Source organism: Cynara cardunculus (assembly GCF_001531365.2).
Source record: "Cynara cardunculus var. scolymus isolate 2C chromosome LG 2, CcrdV1, whole genome shotgun sequence".
In the NCBI taxonomy this organism is placed as follows: Eukaryota; Viridiplantae; Streptophyta; class Magnoliopsida; order Asterales; family Asteraceae; genus Cynara; species Cynara cardunculus.
This window is the reverse complement of record NC_037529.1, coordinates 12,330,247-12,348,067: the sequence shown is the minus strand read 5'-3', so window position 1 is coordinate 12,348,067 and position 17,821 is coordinate 12,330,247. Positions and strand designations below refer to the sequence as shown.

Below are 17,821 nucleotides of genomic sequence, written 5' to 3'. Positions count from 1 at the left end.
TTGTTGTAATAAAAAAATATTAAAATATTTTTTTTTGTATTTTAACATATTTGTTGAAGATGCTCTAACACATATAAATTTTGGTTTCTAAAAAACTAATTTTTTTCACTTTAGAGAAAAATAGTTTTTTTTAAAAACAATAAAAAGTGAAATTAAGTCAATGTGAAACTAAAAATTGTATTTGTATTTTTTAAAATAAAATAAAATAAATAATATTCTAAATAAAACCCGAAAACTAGGCCGACTATCAATCCCATATTAGACCTAATTAAAGCATTTTCACTTGTAATAAGCTATCAGCTAATAAGACATTGTGCTTATCAACGGTATGATAAGTAGGATAACTTATCTTATTCCCTTGTTTTTCTCCTTATCATCTCGTACCACTCGCATTTTTCACTGCTATTTATATCGTCTCTTGGTTCTTCGCATCGCATCTCTCTCTAAAAACTCTCCACTTTCTCTCTCTAGAAATCTCTTAACGAGGAGAGAGAAAATAGTATTAGTGAAACCCTCCGATCTGTTTTCGAAATATCTCATCATCCAATTCAAAGGTAACGGATGTTTTGATTTCTTATCTTAACATAAAATTAGACATATTTACTGATTATACATATGGATTTTTCTGTATTTATGCATGATTATGTATTGATTATGCACATATGTGTAGGTGTTTTGCGTTTATATGTGTGTTTGTTTTTGGAAATTTAGGTTTCTTGTTGGATGAACAAAATGGAACAGTATTTTGTTGTTTTCTCTTGAATTTTTTTTAGCTGGATTATACGGAAATGGAGGTTGCACTGTTGTTTTCTGATCTTTGAAGATTTAGAGGGTTGTTATTCTTTTGTTTTATTATATTTCATTGTTTATTAATTTCGGATTTAATTGCTTGCAGTTTTGGGGAAAAGGGAAAGTTATGTCGTCTCTTAGCAGGGAGCTTGTGTTTTTAATACTTCAGTTTCTAGATGAAGAGAAATTTAAAGAAACTGTTCACAGGTAGGGTTTAATAAGTTTGTGTATGCGTATATTTTGTTTGTTTGTTCTTTTGAGATCATATGTAATTGGAATCATCTCAAATTTTTGGTATTGCTTGTCTTTATGTTTAATTGGGTTTTTTTTTGTGTGTGGAGGTTGGAGCAAGAGTCTGGGTTTTTCTTCAATATGAGATACTTTGAGGAAATGGTGACGAATGGGGAATGGGATGAGGTGGAAAAATATCTTTCTGGATTTACAAAGGTTGATGATAACAGATATTCAATGAAAATCTTCTTTGAGATACAAAAGCAGAAGTACCTAGAAGCTCTAGATAAGTAAGTTTAAATATACTTTGTTAATTTGAGCGCTAGTGAGTTACTGCTTTGCTCCCACATTTATTTTAGGGAGGATGATGATATACGGAAAATGCAAGTTATGCATTCACAGAGAAGAGGCTGAAGGCCTTTAATGCTTTATTTTCTCTTTGCATTACTCTCTTGGCTATGAGTTTATAACCTTTTTGAGCTAGTACTTTTGGTTTGTGTAGCGTCTCTCCTGTCTAAAATTCTGTAACGGGATCTTAACTTAAAAATCCAGTGGTAAGTTCTTAATGTCCATTCAATTTGCAGAAAGGATCGTGCTAAAGCGGTAGAAATTCTAGTGAAGGACTTGAAAGTGTTCTCTGCTTTTAATGAAGATCTATTTAAAGAAATAACACAGCTTTTGACTCTGGAGAACTTCAGGTGAGGAATGATAGTCATGAACAGCTTCTTTATCTGTGATATTAGTTGTCTACACACATCATAATTTAGTTATATAGTTTCGTGATTATTGATATAACACGTGTTCAGAGACAACGAGCAATTATCCAAATATGGAGACACCAAGTCAGCTAGAAGTATAATGTTGGGTGAACTTAAAAAGTTAATTGAAGCAAATCCTCTTTTCCGTGAGAAGCTAACTTTTCCAACTTTAAAGAATTCGAGACTAAGGACACTCATCAATCAAAGGTCTGTATCTTGTGGTTGTTTGGCTAGCAGTCGGTCTTGTTATTCAAGTTTAGGCCTTGCTTTTAACGTTTCCTTTAAATTCTAGTTTGAACTGGCAACATCAGCTGTGCAAAAACCCGAAGCCCAATCCGGATATAAAAACTCTGTTTGTTGATCATTCTTGCGGGCAGTCACAGCCAAATGGTGCACGAGCTCCATCCCCTGTCACCAATCCGTTAATGGGTGCTGTACCAAAGCCCGCAGGCTTTCCACCACTGGGTGCTCATGGTGTAAGTGGACAAAAGAGTCAGATTGCTATCTATGTTTGAGTGGTTTAAACTATAAAAATCATGGGTAACGCATCTTGACTTTCTTTTATTTTTACATTCTTTTGAAGCCTTTTCAGGCCGCACCAGCTCCTCTACCCACATCTCTTGCTGGTTGGATGGCAAACCCAGCTCCTGTGCCTCATCCAGCAGCTTCTGCTGGACCCATTGGTTTCACTCCACCTAATAGTGCTGGTATGTAGTTCATTGAGTTTATACTAGCTTCACATGGAACGGTTTATTCAATGTGATTTGGTTATAAGCATTTATTGAACATGTCAATCCACTTGTTCCACTACATATTCCTGTAGATTTGCTAGAGTGCTCGCATCATAAATGTTTTGAGTTGCTGTTTGTTCATAATAACTTGTTCAGTTGTTCACTTTTCCCCTTTCCCTCTCACATGGCAGCTCTATTAAAGCGCCCCCGGACTCCTACCAACAATCCAGCTGTAGACTATCAAAATGCTGACTCTGAACATGTATTTAAGAGAACAAGGGCATTTGGCATATCTGATGAAGTATGAACTACTCTGGCTGTTCTTTGCATTACCTGGACACTTGTTTGCATTTAACATTTTAGAGATTGGCTGTTGGGGTTTACTCCATTCCATCTACTTTAAATTAAGCTCTTTTTTGTACTAATTTTCTTAGAATACTGCTATCAACTATTTGGGACCAGGAACTGGGTCTCATTGGTGTCAAGATGGATTGCTATTAACACCATTTGGAAGTCTTTTTTGTGTTCTCAAGCGAGCTTTACATGCTAAGGTCGCAAGTTGGTTGATTCCAAAAGCTGACATATCTCTTATCTTTGTACAGGTTAATCATATGCCTGTAAATATCTTACCCATTGGATATGGTGGCCAGAATCACGGTCAAAGCTCGTATTCATCTGATGATCTGCCTAAAGCTGTGGCGATGACCCTAAATCAGGGATCAGTTGTCAAGAGTATGGATTTTCACCCGGTACAGCAAATTCTGCTTCTTGGTTAGTTTCATATGCTCTAAGATTTGAACTTCTGCTTTTCTGGTAGTTTATGCTTTCAGGGTTTCCTAATTATTTTATGTTCTTGTTTTGTCCTATCTTGACCAAATATAAGTTGGAACGAACACCGGAGATATTATGATATGGGACTTAGGTAGCAGGGAGAAGCTTGCTCATAAGAATTTCAAGGTTTGGGATCTTGTTGTTTGTTCAATGCCACTGCAGGTTAACATTCCGACACTGTTTAAAGTTATTAGTTTTAATGTGTTTTATTCTCAATGCGCATATAGAGTGAACTTAAATATAAAGTGAATGCAATCTTGACGGTCAACTGCGATTTCTTTCATTAACTCTAGTTTACACTTTGCGTTTTGTATTAGGCATCTGTGACCAATGACTATACCGCATTAATCAATCGTGTTACTTGGAGCCCTGACGGAACCCTGTTTGGTATTTTAATATTTATTACTATCTTTCCATGTATAATCATTTCCTCCCTCTGTTCACTTTAGGTATCCCTTATTGACATTTGAATGTCAATCAAACAATCTTTTTAAATTCAAGTTTTAATATCTCTGAATTTTGCATTTTGAGGGATACTTTAAATTACAGAAAAAGTATTGCAAATAGAATGTCATAAAAATGTAACAGAAGAATTTATGTTAATCATACATATAGTATTATGTTGATAGTCAAAAAACAAAAGGGCTATCTTAAGGAGAACGGAGGGAGTGTCCTTTAATGTGGCCAATATGTTAAAATTGGGAAATTGCTTGAGGCTTTCATCATTGTCATGGACTTTCGTATAGGTGTTGCATACTCGAAGCACATTGTGCAGTTATACTCTTATCATGGTGGTGATGATCTACGGAATCACTTGGAGGTTTGTGTGTCCTCTCATTGTTTTGTTTTCTTTGTATTGCTCTCCTTTGGGTGTTGATGGTGCACTTCTTTATATTAGATGCATATGATTCATGTAATTGTCAAATGTTATTGGATTTGATTATACAGATTGAGGCTCATGGTGGCAGTGTAAATGATCTTGCTTTCTCTTACCCAAACAAACAACTTTGCATTGTAACATGCGGAGATGATAGGTTGATAAAGGTTTGTATTTTTCTGCCTTTGCTTTGTTTGGAGTGGTGAAATCTGAACTCCATCATGTATAAGATGAAGTTTTCTACAGGTGTGGGATGCAGTAACAGGGGCTAAACAGTATACGTTCGAGGGTCATGAAGCACCTGTATATTCTGTATGCCCGCATTTTAAGGAAAATATTCAGGTATAACCAATACTCTCAAATTGGTGCTAGCTAGTATTTCACTTGTTTCAGTTGTTCGACCAATTTCTAGTGTGTTCTCTAAGCTTTCAAATATGGCAAAAATTGTTGTACTTCAAGTCTTGAATCTTGTAGATCATAGCATGGTCCTTTCTCATCATTTATTGTGATACGCAGTTAACGAGCATTTGGTGACCTTTACGTCCCAAGTTGTATTATTCTCCAATTTTGTTCTATCCCAACTTGTGGCTTCAAATCTATGACATTTGGTTGGTAACAAATTTCTCTTACTAAAGTATTTTGGGTGGAAAACTTTACGATCAATGTTGTTACTGTCTCTTTGCTAATGTAATTATATCACCTTGTAAATCACAGCCGGTCGCATAAGTAAACCAGTAGTTTGGAGGCTCTTTCTCCTTCTCACTCCTTTTCTTGAAAGTTAATGCATTCATTATCTCTGAAAAAGTGGTATCTTGTTCTCTTTTGAATATCAGTCACTAATTTGTATTACATTATTTTCTCCTCATCCTAGTTTATTTTCTCAACGGCAACTGATGGCAAAATAAAGGCATGGTTGTATGACAATATGGGTTCAAGAGTGGACTATGATGCACCAGGTCATTCATCCACCACAATGGCGTACAGTTCCGATGGAACAAGGTTTGAAACTGATGGTCTTTGCTCTTCTAATTTCTTTATCTGATTTGCAGTACATCTGAAATGTGCTTGTGATGTTAACGAAATCTTCTCTCTAATGATATGTGCACAACTGTTAGATTATTCTCATGTGGGACAAATAAAGAAGGAGATTCTTACATTGTGGAATGGAATGAAAGTGAAGGTGCTGTTAAACGTTCATATAATGGGCTTGGAAAGCGATCTATTGGGGTCGTACAGTTTGATACTACAAAAAATCGCTTTCTTGCTGCTGGCGATGAGTGTGTGGTAAAGCTTTGGGATATGGACAATGTTAACTTGGTGACAACCATAGATGCTGAGGGTGGTTTACCGGTACTCCTCAGATGCTTTCATCGGAATATGACCTCTCTGAATCATGTTTTTAGGTTTTGGCCTTACTAATGATAATGGTTCTTGACTTACTGGCAGGCTTCTCCTTGTATACGATTTAACAAGGATGGAATTCTGCTGGCTGTTTCAACAAGCGAAAACGGAATTAAAATCCTAGCAAATCCAGATGGGCTTAGGCTACTAAGAAGTATGGAGAATCGTTCTTTCGATGCCTCCAGAGCTGCGTCTGCATCTGTTGTGAAGGTAAAAAGATTCTTAGGCCACCCCTTGCATAATTCAGATTATACCATCAGGATTCTCTTTCGCCTGCATCTATGGTGTCTATCATATCTACTGAATGCTCTAACATGTGCAGACTTCTACGATGACTACGTTTGTTGCTGCTGCTAATGCATCTGGTGGGCCAAGCATCATGGATAGAGTTAATCCAATGCCCTCCATGGTGATGATGGTGAGTGTTACTGGTTTACTATCACTATGTGTTTATCTGTGTTATTATTCGCGGATACAACTAATATTAAGTTGATGTGGTTCTTATCACGTGCTCATCTTATGATTTCGTATAGATATTTCCTAATTTCATTCTCATGATGTTAAACTTTATGGGATATGCTTATAGAATGGCGATAACCGAAATTTGGTAGAGAGGCCCAGAATTGGAGATGAGTCTATGGACAAATCTAGAATGTGGAAACTGACAGAAATCTCTGAACCATCACAGTGCCGCTCATCAAGGCTTCCAGATAATGCATCTTCAGCAACACGGGTATTTATCCCCTCACCTTGATCGGTATTACTGATGTAGTTGATATTTCTTTAGCAACACATATCTCACATGTTTGCACTCCTTATTTTCCTTAATATCGCTGTTACTGTTACTTTTTCATTTCTTCACTCTAGCCTTGGACCCTTGGTCACTGCTATCATCTATTTATCTTTTGAGATGCCAATCTTACAAATACCTTCGTGTGTGAAAGAATAATAAGGTCTAATTTGGCTAACTTTAATGCCAAGTGATGTTTCACTGTTTCTATCAAACTTAAGTGACTTCCCCCTCCTTTTCGCCCTGTCTGCATTACAGGTTTCAAGATTGATTTACACTAATTCAGGTCTTGCCATCTTAGCTCTAGCATCCAATGCTGTCCATAAACTATGGAAATGGCAGAGAAATGACCGTAATACAACTGGGAAGGTATTTGCTCAGACTTTTAATCCCCCTGTCGTATGTTAAGCTAACTTTCAATGCTTATGGGTTATTTGCCTCTTTTAGGCAACTGCTAGTGTACTGCCTCAGCTATGGCAACCAAATAGTGGTATATTGATGACAAATGATACAAGTGAGACAAACCCTGAAGATGCTGTTTCATGCTTTGCACTATCAAAGAACGACTCTTATGTTATGTCTGCTTCAGGCGGAAAGATTTCTTTGTTCAATATGATGACATTTAAGGTAACATGGTTTATATGTTTTCTGTATCTAGGAGTTCCCTGTTTTTATTTTCTACTGTCCCTTGTTATGGTGTTTGTGAACGTTGTCTTATTTTCCTAATTAGCATCCAAAATAGCACTTCAGCTTTGAGGTGACATTTTACTGTCTTTTTGTCTGTGTGGATCTAAGTGAAAATATATCAAGCTATTAATGAGATGTGCTGATGTTGCTTATGGCTTTGTAATTATAACTCAACTATCTTCCTGATTTGTGGGACTTGCTTAACCATTAGGCCATTGCATCAATGGCTTAAGGCCTCATAATGCTAAAAGGCACTTTTAAGATGTAGTTAATATATTATTTATAAGTCATTAATGATTTGTATTAAATTCTATGATTTGTTTTTCCAAAAAAACAACCATTAGTAATATGTTTTCTTATGTTTTTATTTGTTTAAGTTTTATAAATACATACTTAACTCAATTATTTATTCTATTATATTGTCTCTTTATTCTCCATATATTTTTAATATGAAATCCAAAAAATAAATTTTGAAAAGTTTAAATAATTGATCATGTCCTAAATTTCTTATTCAAACCATTTTTTCAGGTTTTATTTTTCTTTCTTTATCTTATTTTTATTTACTGTTAAATTACATTTTATCTGCTTCAGTTATTTTTTTATATTGTTACTGTAGTGTATTTGTATTGTTGTGTTTATATTAAAATAATTACTAACTTTAGGCACAAAATAGTCTAATAAAAATATGAATCTGACCATAAAACTTAAGAAAATAAGTTAATAGGTCTATTTTAGATTTTTTGCCTAAGGCCTACTTTAATTTTTGAGATGCCGTTATTTTGCATAGAAGTTTATGTTCTTGTAACGATAGGCTAAATTGAGACTTGGCTGTGTTTTCTGTAAAGGTGGTCTTTTTATGCCATTTTCTTTAATCTTCGATAAATCCACTAATTGCTTTCTTCATTTGCAGACTATGACTACGTTCATGCCCCCTCCGCCTGCAGCAACCTTTCTGGCATTCCATCCACAAGATAACAACATAATTGCCATAGGCATGGATGACTCTTCTATCCAAATATACAATGTCCGAGTTGATGAGGTTAACCCGTGTTTTTTTATTTATGAGATGAATTGAGAGCAGAGTCTGTTTATAGATGAAGTGATGTTTGTTATTCATCTGAGCAGGTCAAAACCAAGCTTAAAGGCCATCATAAACAAATAACAGGCCTGGCCTTCTCTAATGTGCTTAATGTGCTAGTATCTTCTGGTGCTGATTCTCAGGTAAGTACGTGCTTGCTTGCTAATGTTACCATTCCAGCATGAATTCACAAAAAGTGTTGACGTATATTTGGCTTAACAAACTACTCCCTCCATCCCAAAATAAGTGTCCATATTTCTATCTTAGTTCGTTCCAATTCTACCTTTAATTATGAGATGGAGAAATTCATTACTCCGTCTATTAATTAAGAGTAAACTTGTCATTTAATTAATTAAAAAGTGTAGTAATTACACATTCTTAAAACTGTTTGCCTTTTTCATTGTGTACATTTACTTGGGACGGAGGAATCAGTGCACCGCAGGCGTGTCTATTTTTATTGATTGAACATGCGAGTAATGTCTTTCTGCAGTTGTGTGTGTGGAGTACGGATGGATGGGAGAAGCAAACAAGTAAACAATTGCAAATCCCAGGGGGACGCGTTGCTGCTCCCCTTGCTGATACGCGTGTACAATTCCACCAAGATCAGACACACTTGTTAGTCGTCCACGAAACTCAGATAGCGATTTTTGAAGCTCCTAAACTTGAATGCCTGAAGCAGGTTTATTTCTTTTGTAGCTATTCTGGTGTGGTTTTAATAAAAGTTATAAATTCTAGAACAAGTTTTCCTTTCTAGAGTTATAAATTCTGACAAATCAAACCAAACCAAGCGAACCCGGTATATCCCACCTGAGGTTGAGGTGGGGTCTGGGGAGGGTAAGATGTATGGAGGCCTTACCTCTATCCGAGAAAGTAAAGTCATGAAGACGAGTTATGACTTCTGACAGTTTATTTTTATTTTCTAAACAGTGGGGCCCCCGAGAGGCAAGCGGGGCGATCACACATGCTGCTTACTCATGTGATAGCCAATCAATATATGTCACTTTTGAGGATGGAAGTATCGATATTCTAACTGCATCAACACTCAGATTGCGTTGTCGGATCAGTTCCACAGCGTATCTGCCCACAAATCCAAAGTGAGTGTTATTCCTGTGACATGATTAATGTTTTTTTAAAGTACATCATATTTATATATGACAAAACTCACACATTCCTCACATCTGGTGAGGCTTGACCCCTTCGCCTCCAAGGAGGTTACCGGATACTGTTGGACCACTGACCCTTTGGCATTTCTGTGGAAATTCCATTTCCTTAGGGGATGTACGCATTTGTATCTAATCTAATACGTTATGGGCTGACAGTTCAAGGGTGTTTCCACTTGTGGTTGCTGCACATCCATCGGAACCCAACCAGTTTGCTTTGGGACTTAGTGACGGCAGTGTATGTGTAATTGAACCACTTGAGTCAGAAGGGAAATGGGGCAGCTCACCCGCAGTAGTTGAAAATGGTAATGGTGCTGGACCAAGCGCTACTGCCGCTGCCGCTGCTGCAAATACAACGGATCAAGCTCAGAGGTAGTGCTTTTTAAAACTTTTTCCGAGCAAAAGATTTAGGTAGATAGTGTTTTAGAGTTTAGATTAGAATCAGTAGTAGGAAGGAAAGAAGAGTTTTGATTGTAAATTTCATGAACAAAAGATCAGGTTGGTTCGGGCCGGGTTGGGGGAATATGAGTGAAATGTTGTTATTGTTATTGTTATATGCCCTCGAATGCCGTTTTTCTTTTAATCATCTTAATTAAACTACAAGTAAAAGTTGCTCATGAAGTTGTTATCGGACATATTTGACCCAACTAGTTAGTATACTCGGAACAATTAAAGTTGGAACAGTTTTTTGATGTGAAAAATGAGTACTCATAGATGCTCTTGTCAATGCCCTTGTTACATAATAAATCGTATGTATTAAGGGTCCGTTTACCAAACACATCTTTCTAAGCATTTGCTGGTTCAATTATCTTATCGTGTGAACATAACAAGGACTGAGAATCTTACTAGGTAAGAGAGAAGACAAGGATCAAGAGTCTTATCCAGTAAATGTTTACCAAGTTATAAACGCTTACCATTAATCCATTTTGATGGCCGGAAATATTATTCTACAAAGTAAGTGAGAATAGTGGCTTTTATCGGTAAGCATTTGGAATACGGGCCCTCTGTCTCAATCCAGACAGACCATTGTTTTGTGGTTGGTTTCTCACTACTTTTGCTCAAAATGTGAAAGAAATATGAAAAGCTTAGAAGGTCTCTCTTTTATCTTCATAAAATTTAGGAATTCTAATTAACCAACACCATATTTGTTATTGAAGACCAACTCATCTCAACCTAACCAAATGCACCCTAAAGTGTTGCAAGCTCCAATAGTATTCATTCTTTCATTTTAAAACAAACTAAACACAACCAAACGTATCCGGTGTATCCTATCTGATAATAGGGTCGGAAAAAGGTATAGTATACACAATCTTTTTTTCATATAGAGGGTCCCTTCAATCTAAGAAAAAAATTATTAAAAAACATTTTTTTTTTGAAAGACATAAAAGAAACCAAGGTTAGCACTCGGATGGAAGCTATACTGAAGCAACCACCAGAAAGGAGCAAAACTCAAAGAAACCGAGAAAAAAGAAGAGGAGAGAAAAGAAAGGAAGGACCAACCACTAGGGAAGGTTCAAACAAGCCTAGCCCGGACAACGTTCCGGGAGGCTTGACAGTCAAACTGAGAAGTCTGGTCCGGACATTATCGAAGATGGTCTTAACCACCATATCAGAAAATCTTCTCTTATTTTGAAGATATGATCATTTCTTTCCTGCCAAAGGTGGTGGATAGTATCAGCAAGTACTAATCTACGAATAATAGACCAAACGGTAAGATCCCAGACTTTTATCTCCCTTGGTGTATTTGCTTTCAATTATTTTCTTATTTGAAGTCATTTTTGGAAAGGTTTAAGAACCATCATGCCAAGCTTTAGTTAGAGGTGGTCAAGAAGGATCGACAACTGATAACTGAAACCGATTATCGATTAAAACAAACCACTCGATCAGCAGCCGATCAATTACACATTTTTGCTTAATATTCTCCACCAACACCGACATATTTGAACTTTTTTGGTCGCAGAATGTCACACTCCGGTTAGTTAACGGAGTTATTATTTTTTGTATCATTTTGACGTTTTTCCCACTTTTATTATTGACAATGTTGCCATTAATTCTATTTACCATTTTTTTCATTATTGAAATGTATATGTTGGTTGATTGAATGCTATTTTTACATAAAAAAAACGATTGCTCTCATTTTCTCAACTCAAAGTGCTATAACTTTTAACATTTAGAGTCAAGTTCAAACAGTGTCAAAGAAATCATCCATCATTGCCCAAAAACACCCATTTGACAAAATTAGGACTAGGTGATATTGCCCGTTTTAAGAAAAGCGCAATGCAAAAAAATGTGGTGCCCTTCTTACGGTGGAGGAAAATCCCATGTTGAAATGATACATGAAAAAGTCTTGCATTGCGGTTAAGACCGCTACAGATTCGACTCAAACACAAATTGATATAAATGCAAAAGAATAAACCCCCTCTCCAGTGGTTTCCTCTCACATACATCGATAACATCATGCCTATTACATTTCTGATGTTTGAATTGATCTAAAATAGAAACACCCAAAAGAAATGGGCTCCTCCCCTCTGGTACCATTTGTAATCGTGACGGTTTTAGATGCTATCGAGTTCCCGATCAATATGTGGTTTATTATAAATACACTCCACATTGTTTCAAGATCAAAAGAAAGAAAGAAAGAGGAAGCACAAAACAATTCAAGATCTTTCTTACAACACCCTTCTTATTTTTGATTTCTTTAAAGGAAGAAATAGGCTTACATTCTACTTGCTTCACTTTTATGTGCACCTACTCCACATGATCTAATTGCGTTTTCGGCCTCCACGCCTTTTAGAGTTGTTCTTAGGGCTCGACTCATTTGGTTGAACCATCGGCAGTAGCGTCCCCCCTTTTATCTCATCTCTATCACCAGATGTCGCCAGTGTTTTACGAGCTTCCATATAAATTCTCAAGTCTCTAATCTGCATCAAACATCCTTTCTTCCTTCATCATGGATTCTTTTATTTATTTGAAGTATATATAATATTTATACATCAAGCAGGCTCCTAACTGTTGAGAGTGAGGCTGGGAATGGGATCTACTCTGGGTACCATTGGGCCAATGACCCTTTTTTGGTTGATCATGGATTTTTGGAAATCACAAGTCACCTACTTGACAGAGGTAAGAAATGTAAATTACATACCTGTTCTTCCAGATCAACTATTTTCTCATCCTTCAATTTTAGTGTTGCAATTTCCCTGAAATGGCAATGGCAAGTCAAAAACAAAGAAGTAAAAACACCAAAAGCAACTTGGGTGCCAGTTCTTGTATGGATCAATAAACTGCAAATGCCGACATTAAGACTACAGATTTATGACTACTTTTGGCTCACATTTGTTAGAAAACATGATATAAGAAATTGATTTCTGGAGGCCAAAACTGTGTTCTCGGTCTTAAATTTATAGAACGTCCATGGGTTGGAATAATTTAGAGTTACCCAGAAAAAAGATATCCAGATTAAGTACCTATCCTGGATTTCCTTGTATTTTTTCTTCAGGGAGTCTTGGTCTTTTGCAAGATCTTCGTTAATCTAGCAAACAAGGGACAAAAGAGTAAATTGTATTGTTGGAATCTCATGGCTATATGGTGAAAAATGATAAATGGCAGCCTGAATAACTGACAAGATTTTTCATCCTACAAACTTAAATACGAGCATGAGGAACAAACTAACAAGTGAAACGGCCTTTGTTTCTTTGGCAAGTTCTTCCAGTTTATGTTGAATTTCCCTTGTTCTTTCAACTTCAGCTTTCTCTATGGCTTCAGCTATGGATATCTCCTTTCGACTTTTTCCCTCCGCAAGTAGTGTCTCATAATGCTGGGGAAAAAGGAACATGCAGAAAAGAAGATGAAAAACTACATGAGATGTTCAATAATGCATAATATATATAAAGTAGCAACTTCAATTTTCGTTTTGTTGGAATATATTTAAAAAAAAGACTTGACATAGATGTTATGGGTATAACTTTTTTCTGTAAGCTAGGCCTCTGCACCTTTCATCAACATAAACCATCAATACAAACTGGCATAACTGGAAGGCCCAATCTTTTGGAAAGAAATATTCATTTTTGAGATTAACACTTGTACAAGAAACTAATTAATCAAAGCATAGCATTGGATTACATACTTGTCGATGGGTCTCCATCTGGGTTGCAAAAAGAATGTTATACTCATCCGCGATCTGATTTGTTTCAAGTAACGGAATTAACATGACGTCAGAACGAGAAGACATCCATAAATTTTATAGAACATCAGCAAGTAGGAATAGAGATGAAGATAAACAGCAAATTACCGCATCAATTTTGCTGCTAAAAAGTGCCCCGCCAACTTCACCATCCTCTTTATCACAACACTCCCCTTCAAGTGATTCACCTTCTTGATTTGCCACAACTGACTTGGTACCAACTTTTGATTGATTTAATCGGTGAACATACTTATCCCCATCATAATCCCAAATTTGCTGTGTTTCTAGTTCAAGTGAATAGCAATGTTGAGCATGGCGAAAATGCTCAATAGCATGCCCTTTTTCATACCTTCAGATGTCAGCAATTGTTTATTACATATGGATGCAATTTCAAAGTTATGAATATCCAAGAAAAGCAGGAAGAAAATATATCGAAGGTTCAGTATATATTAGCAGGAGTTTTAATAATATGTTACCTTCCACATCCTACAAAACCACATATAAGACAGACCCACGGGTTGCTAGACGAGCCACAAACTGCACAGGTCGGTTTGCCATCCTGCCGCTGACGAAGTCGACAGACCTAACACCAGAGAGAGTTAACTTATACATTTCATGAAGGTATCAATGTAATGATATAAAGCAGGTAACGAAAAACTATTGATACATCAAGGATTTCTATTTGAAATCATGATTTGTTTCACTATTCAATTTCTAATACCATAACAACAAGCCTTTATCCTTCTTAACCAGTTAATTTATAAGATAACAATCAACAGAAAATAATTTATAAAGCAGTGAAAACCCAACCAAAATAACTGATTTTTTAGTTGGATAAAATAAATATTTAAAATACTGTTAACTTGTAACATATAATTAGATTGTCAGTCATGCACCATCAAGCGAGTAGCTCAAATAGCATCCATCCAATCCCATGTGTGGTAATGTGTTATTGGTAGCAGGTCTGAGTCCTCCTTACTCCTATGCTCATTCAGGAAAAAAAATATGGGAACCAACTATGCAGTTATCTTAAGAGGTCATTTGCTTCAAGTCATGTAACTCAAGTGTTTTAAGGACAAACTATTTATGGAGATACAAGGGAACATTACTTCAGACCTTCAGAGTTTAGAGAATGGCCAAGCTGCCGATGTAGGCTTTGTAATGCACTCACCAGGAGGAGTACTTGTACCAAGCAAAGAGGGTTTTAAGCTATGGAAGATACTTTAATGATTGTTGGTGCATAAGACACATGATTTGGTAGATTCTGACAATTCTTACACATTTTAGTCTACATTTATGACTCTAAAACATTAATCATGTGGATGACTGCATCATATCATGATTCTGAAAGAAGATTACTAGAACAGCAATAGAGATCTATATTTTGTAGTCTTGTCAACTGTTGATTAGCAGTTCACAAGATTTACTTGTTCAGGGGAGTTGGACAAAAACACAATTAAAAGATCTATTAGTTTTCAGGATGCTTCACTGATCCAATCCCACATCTTAATTCCTTTCTCGTAAGATTCATCTTTAACTCCTGGGTTCCAAGAACACTAATAATACCCAGGTCTTTCAAGTATTTTATAGTTCTTTGTAGCTAAGCTTCACTGTCTACCACCTTGGAAAGCTTATGACGTATTTTCCTTATATCAAGACTCTTTAAAGTCACCATTAGAGCTGAACATAGTCAAAACCCACAACCTAATAAGACTATTTCACATCCATAAATCAAGTCATGTGAAGATGGATTCTGGGTCAAAAAATGAACTAATTATACGCCAACATATGCACCATATGCTTTGTATAGAAAATTTATTGCCCACTTCCACAAATTGTGTATGAAAAATCCACAAATAAAAGTAATACAAAAGGGTAAGTAAAACCAACCTGGCAAGACAAGTAGGTCCACTTCGAAATGCATGAACATTGAAATGAATGGTCACACAGCGTAATCTGTATTGCACTTGTGTCATGGTCCAATGTCTCTACCATTTTAAGAATAATCGAATTGTATCACATACAACTTCCATGCACACACACAAAGATACAACTATAATACAATCATAAACAACTCAAAAGTAACTTACCTAGGCAAATTGGACAAGTGGGTAATTCTGTATACCCTGGATGTGGGATACTGGCTGCCTCTGCTGAATCTGTGTACTCCACTAATTGAGCGAAGTAGAGATGGCAAACCTCAGGCTGTAAGTTAAAACCCAACGAAATTGAACCAAATTCAAACATTTAGGAGTGCATCTATTTACACATGGCACGTGAAGGTGAAGATTTAACACACAAAATCATTCACAACATACTGGTATCTTTTGTTTTCCCTCTTTAAAATCAAATAAACTCGAAATTCTTAAGATAAACGAGATCAACAATACCTCAGAAGGCTTAAATCGCTTTCCATTATAACTGCAACAGAATGCATCAGCAGACATTTGGTTCACAAGCTTAATAAGCACGCTATACCGATCTTCCACCGCATCATTTCTTCAAAAAAAAAAAAAGAGGACACAACTTAAATCCACAACTAAAAAAAGGAGCAAAAACCCTGGATGTAATTAACGCAATACCTGATGAAACAGAGATCGGAGAAGTAATCAACGTGAGAACCACAGAAATCGATGAATTCTTCATGAGAAAGGTAGTTAGGTACGGCGACGATGAACACAAGTGTGGTGCGTGTGGTGATGTTGAACAACGTCATGGTGACGTTTGAAGAGGTAGAGCTTAAGTTTGGTAGATTGCGGAAAAGGTGGGCTACACCTTTCACTTCCATAGGAATGAACAAGTTTTCTTTGGACTTAGGTTTTGAACCTCCAGCGACGGTGGATTTGGTGCCGGATGTGGCGGCACCACCACCGACCGGCGTTGCGAACGGCGGTTGGGAGGTATCAACGGTGTGAATTCGGATAGTAAACATCTTTCCTATGACAAAACCGATAGGTCTTTGGCGGGCTAAAAGGGGGAACAAATCGGCTTAACCAATAAGCTACTTATTCCAGCTTTTGCTTTTATAGACGAAAAACAGAAAATAAAAATAAACAAATTAATTTTTATATTTTTATTATTTTTTAATCGAAAATTTCATCCCGATGCATCGTATAGGTACCACGTAGAGATGGCCAAAAACCGGGACGGGCCGGTCCTATAACCGGTTACATAACCGGTCCCGCTCTTAACCGGTTCTGGTCCTAGAAAATGTTAAAAACACTAACCGGTTCATAACCGGTGCCGGTCCCTCTCAGGTTCCGGTTCCAGTTCCGGTCCTCCGTACGGGCCGGGTCGGGCCCATTTGGCCATCTCTAATCTCTAGTACCACGTAATTATACAATCATCTACCATATTCAAATTATATGCATAAATTCATCCACATTAATTCACTTGGGGCCGTTTACTAAACAATTACTTGGTAAGTGCTTAACGCATAAATTTATTAATCGGATAAACATGAGAAGGGCCAAAAATCTTACCGAGTAAGAACGATGAGAAAAATGAAGAGTCTTACCCGGTAAGTGAGGTTGACGACTCTTACCCAAGTAAGTGCTTACCCAGTAAATCGTTGCATTTGATATGTTTTGATGTATACTAAATACGCATCAAAATAAATTATAGTGTGACTTCTATTGGTAAGCGCTTACGTTCATCTACATGCGGTTAATTTATATTAATACGACTGAGGGGCTGTTTGGCAGTTGCTGAATGATTTAGTTCAGAATAGTTAAGAGGTTAGAATGGCTAAGAGGATCAGAATGGTTAAGTGCTGAATGAAACAAGGTTGTTTGGTAATTGTTCTCTGAATGATAGCAAATTACAATTTTAACCCTGGTTATGATTTAGTACTAAATAAACCAACATACAATTACCAAAGATGATGTTTCTTCATATCAGTATCAAATCCTCAAGAAATTGCAAAATATCGATAATCCAATCATCATTAACATTGTTACAAACATGAAATAAGCAATAAACACCATCAATTTCTAAAGAAAAATGATAAATTCCCTAAACCAAACCCTAGATTTATGCAAGATCAAGAAACCGAGAGACGACCTGCTGGAAGACCGGCGACGACCTGCTGGAAGAGGCGGCGACGAGCGACGACCTGCTGGAAGAGGCGGAGACGGCGATGGCGACGAGGCGGAGACGGCGACAGCGACGAGGCGGAGACGGCGACGAGCGACGAGGCGGAGACGGCGACGAGGCGAAGACGGCGACGAGCGACGAGGCGGCGACGAGCGACGACCTGCTGGAAGAGGCGGCGACGAGCGACGACCTGCTGGAAGACCGGCGACGAGG

General features: G+C 37.0%; 2 protein-coding genes across 3 annotated transcripts; one reads left to right on the top strand and one right to left on the bottom strand.

The window, feature by feature from the left end:
• The first annotated feature begins 464 nt into the window (after window positions 1-464).
• LOC112505757 (topless-related protein 4-like) lies at window positions 465-9,967 on the top strand. Of its 2 annotated transcripts, none has more exons than XM_025109720.1 (26): window positions 465-554; window positions 896-996; window positions 1,131-1,310; window positions 1,605-1,718; window positions 1,827-1,985; window positions 2,071-2,254; window positions 2,362-2,485; window positions 2,701-2,810; window positions 3,112-3,280; window positions 3,393-3,466; window positions 3,658-3,727; window positions 4,087-4,160; window positions 4,289-4,384; window positions 4,464-4,559; window positions 5,089-5,216; window positions 5,333-5,567; window positions 5,664-5,828; window positions 5,941-6,036; window positions 6,205-6,351; window positions 6,667-6,777; window positions 6,856-7,035; window positions 8,006-8,134; window positions 8,221-8,316; window positions 8,664-8,852; window positions 9,101-9,267; window positions 9,493-9,967. In XM_025109720.1, exons 2-26 carry the CDS (start codon window positions 917-919, stop codon window positions 9,707-9,709), a joined length of 3,390 nt encoding a protein of 1,129 aa, XP_024965488.1. In that variant the 5' UTR covers window positions 465-554; window positions 896-916; the 3' UTR covers window positions 9,710-9,967. The 2 variants fall into 2 exon arrangements, with proteins under 2 accessions (XP_024965488.1, XP_024965486.1); XM_025109718.1 differs by having other exon boundaries at window positions 3,393-3,502.
• Window positions 9,968-11,903: 1,936 nt separating this feature from the next.
• Window positions 11,904-16,445, bottom strand: LOC112507250 (BRCA1-associated protein-like). Its single transcript, XM_025111735.1, has 11 exons — window positions 16,096-16,445; window positions 15,904-16,012; window positions 15,604-15,718; window positions 15,404-15,501; window positions 13,990-14,096; window positions 13,622-13,862; window positions 13,457-13,510; window positions 13,004-13,147; window positions 12,798-12,862; window positions 12,476-12,530; window positions 11,904-12,254 (listed from the first exon to the last, which is right to left on the bottom strand). Exons 1-11 carry the CDS (start codon window positions 16,443-16,445, stop codon window positions 12,096-12,098), a joined length of 1,497 nt encoding a protein of 498 aa, XP_024967503.1. The 3' UTR covers window positions 11,904-12,095.
• Window positions 16,446-17,821: the final 1,376 nt, after the last annotated feature.

What these genes read in the sequence shown, in the direction of transcription:
- LOC112505757 (XM_025109718.1), top strand. Translation starts at nt 917, where the DNA reads ATGTCGTCTCTTAGCAGGGAGCTTGTGTTTTTAATACTTCAGTTTCTA. An exon ending in TTTGTTCAATGCCACTGCAG is followed by an intron (nt 3,503 to 3,657) that starts GTTAACATTCCG and finishes GTTTTGTATTAG; the next exon opens with GCATCTGTGACCAATGACTA. An exon ending in TACAGTTCCGATGGAACAAG is followed by an intron (nt 5,217 to 5,332) that starts GTTTGAAACTGA and finishes CACAACTGTTAG; the next exon opens with ATTATTCTCATGTGGGACAA.
- LOC112507250 (XM_025111735.1), bottom strand. Translation starts at nt 16,445, where the DNA reads ATGTTTACTATCCGAATTCACACCGTTGATACCTCCCAACCGCCGTTC. An exon ending in AAACAAAGGCCGTTTCACTT is followed by an intron (nt 12,863 to 13,003) that starts GTTAGTTTGTTC and finishes CTTGTTTGCTAG; the next exon opens with ATTAACGAAGATCTTGCAAA. An exon ending in TACAAGGAAATCCAGGATAG is followed by an intron (nt 12,531 to 12,797) that starts GTACTTAATCTG and finishes TTGCCATTTCAG; the next exon opens with GGAAATTGCAACACTAAAAT.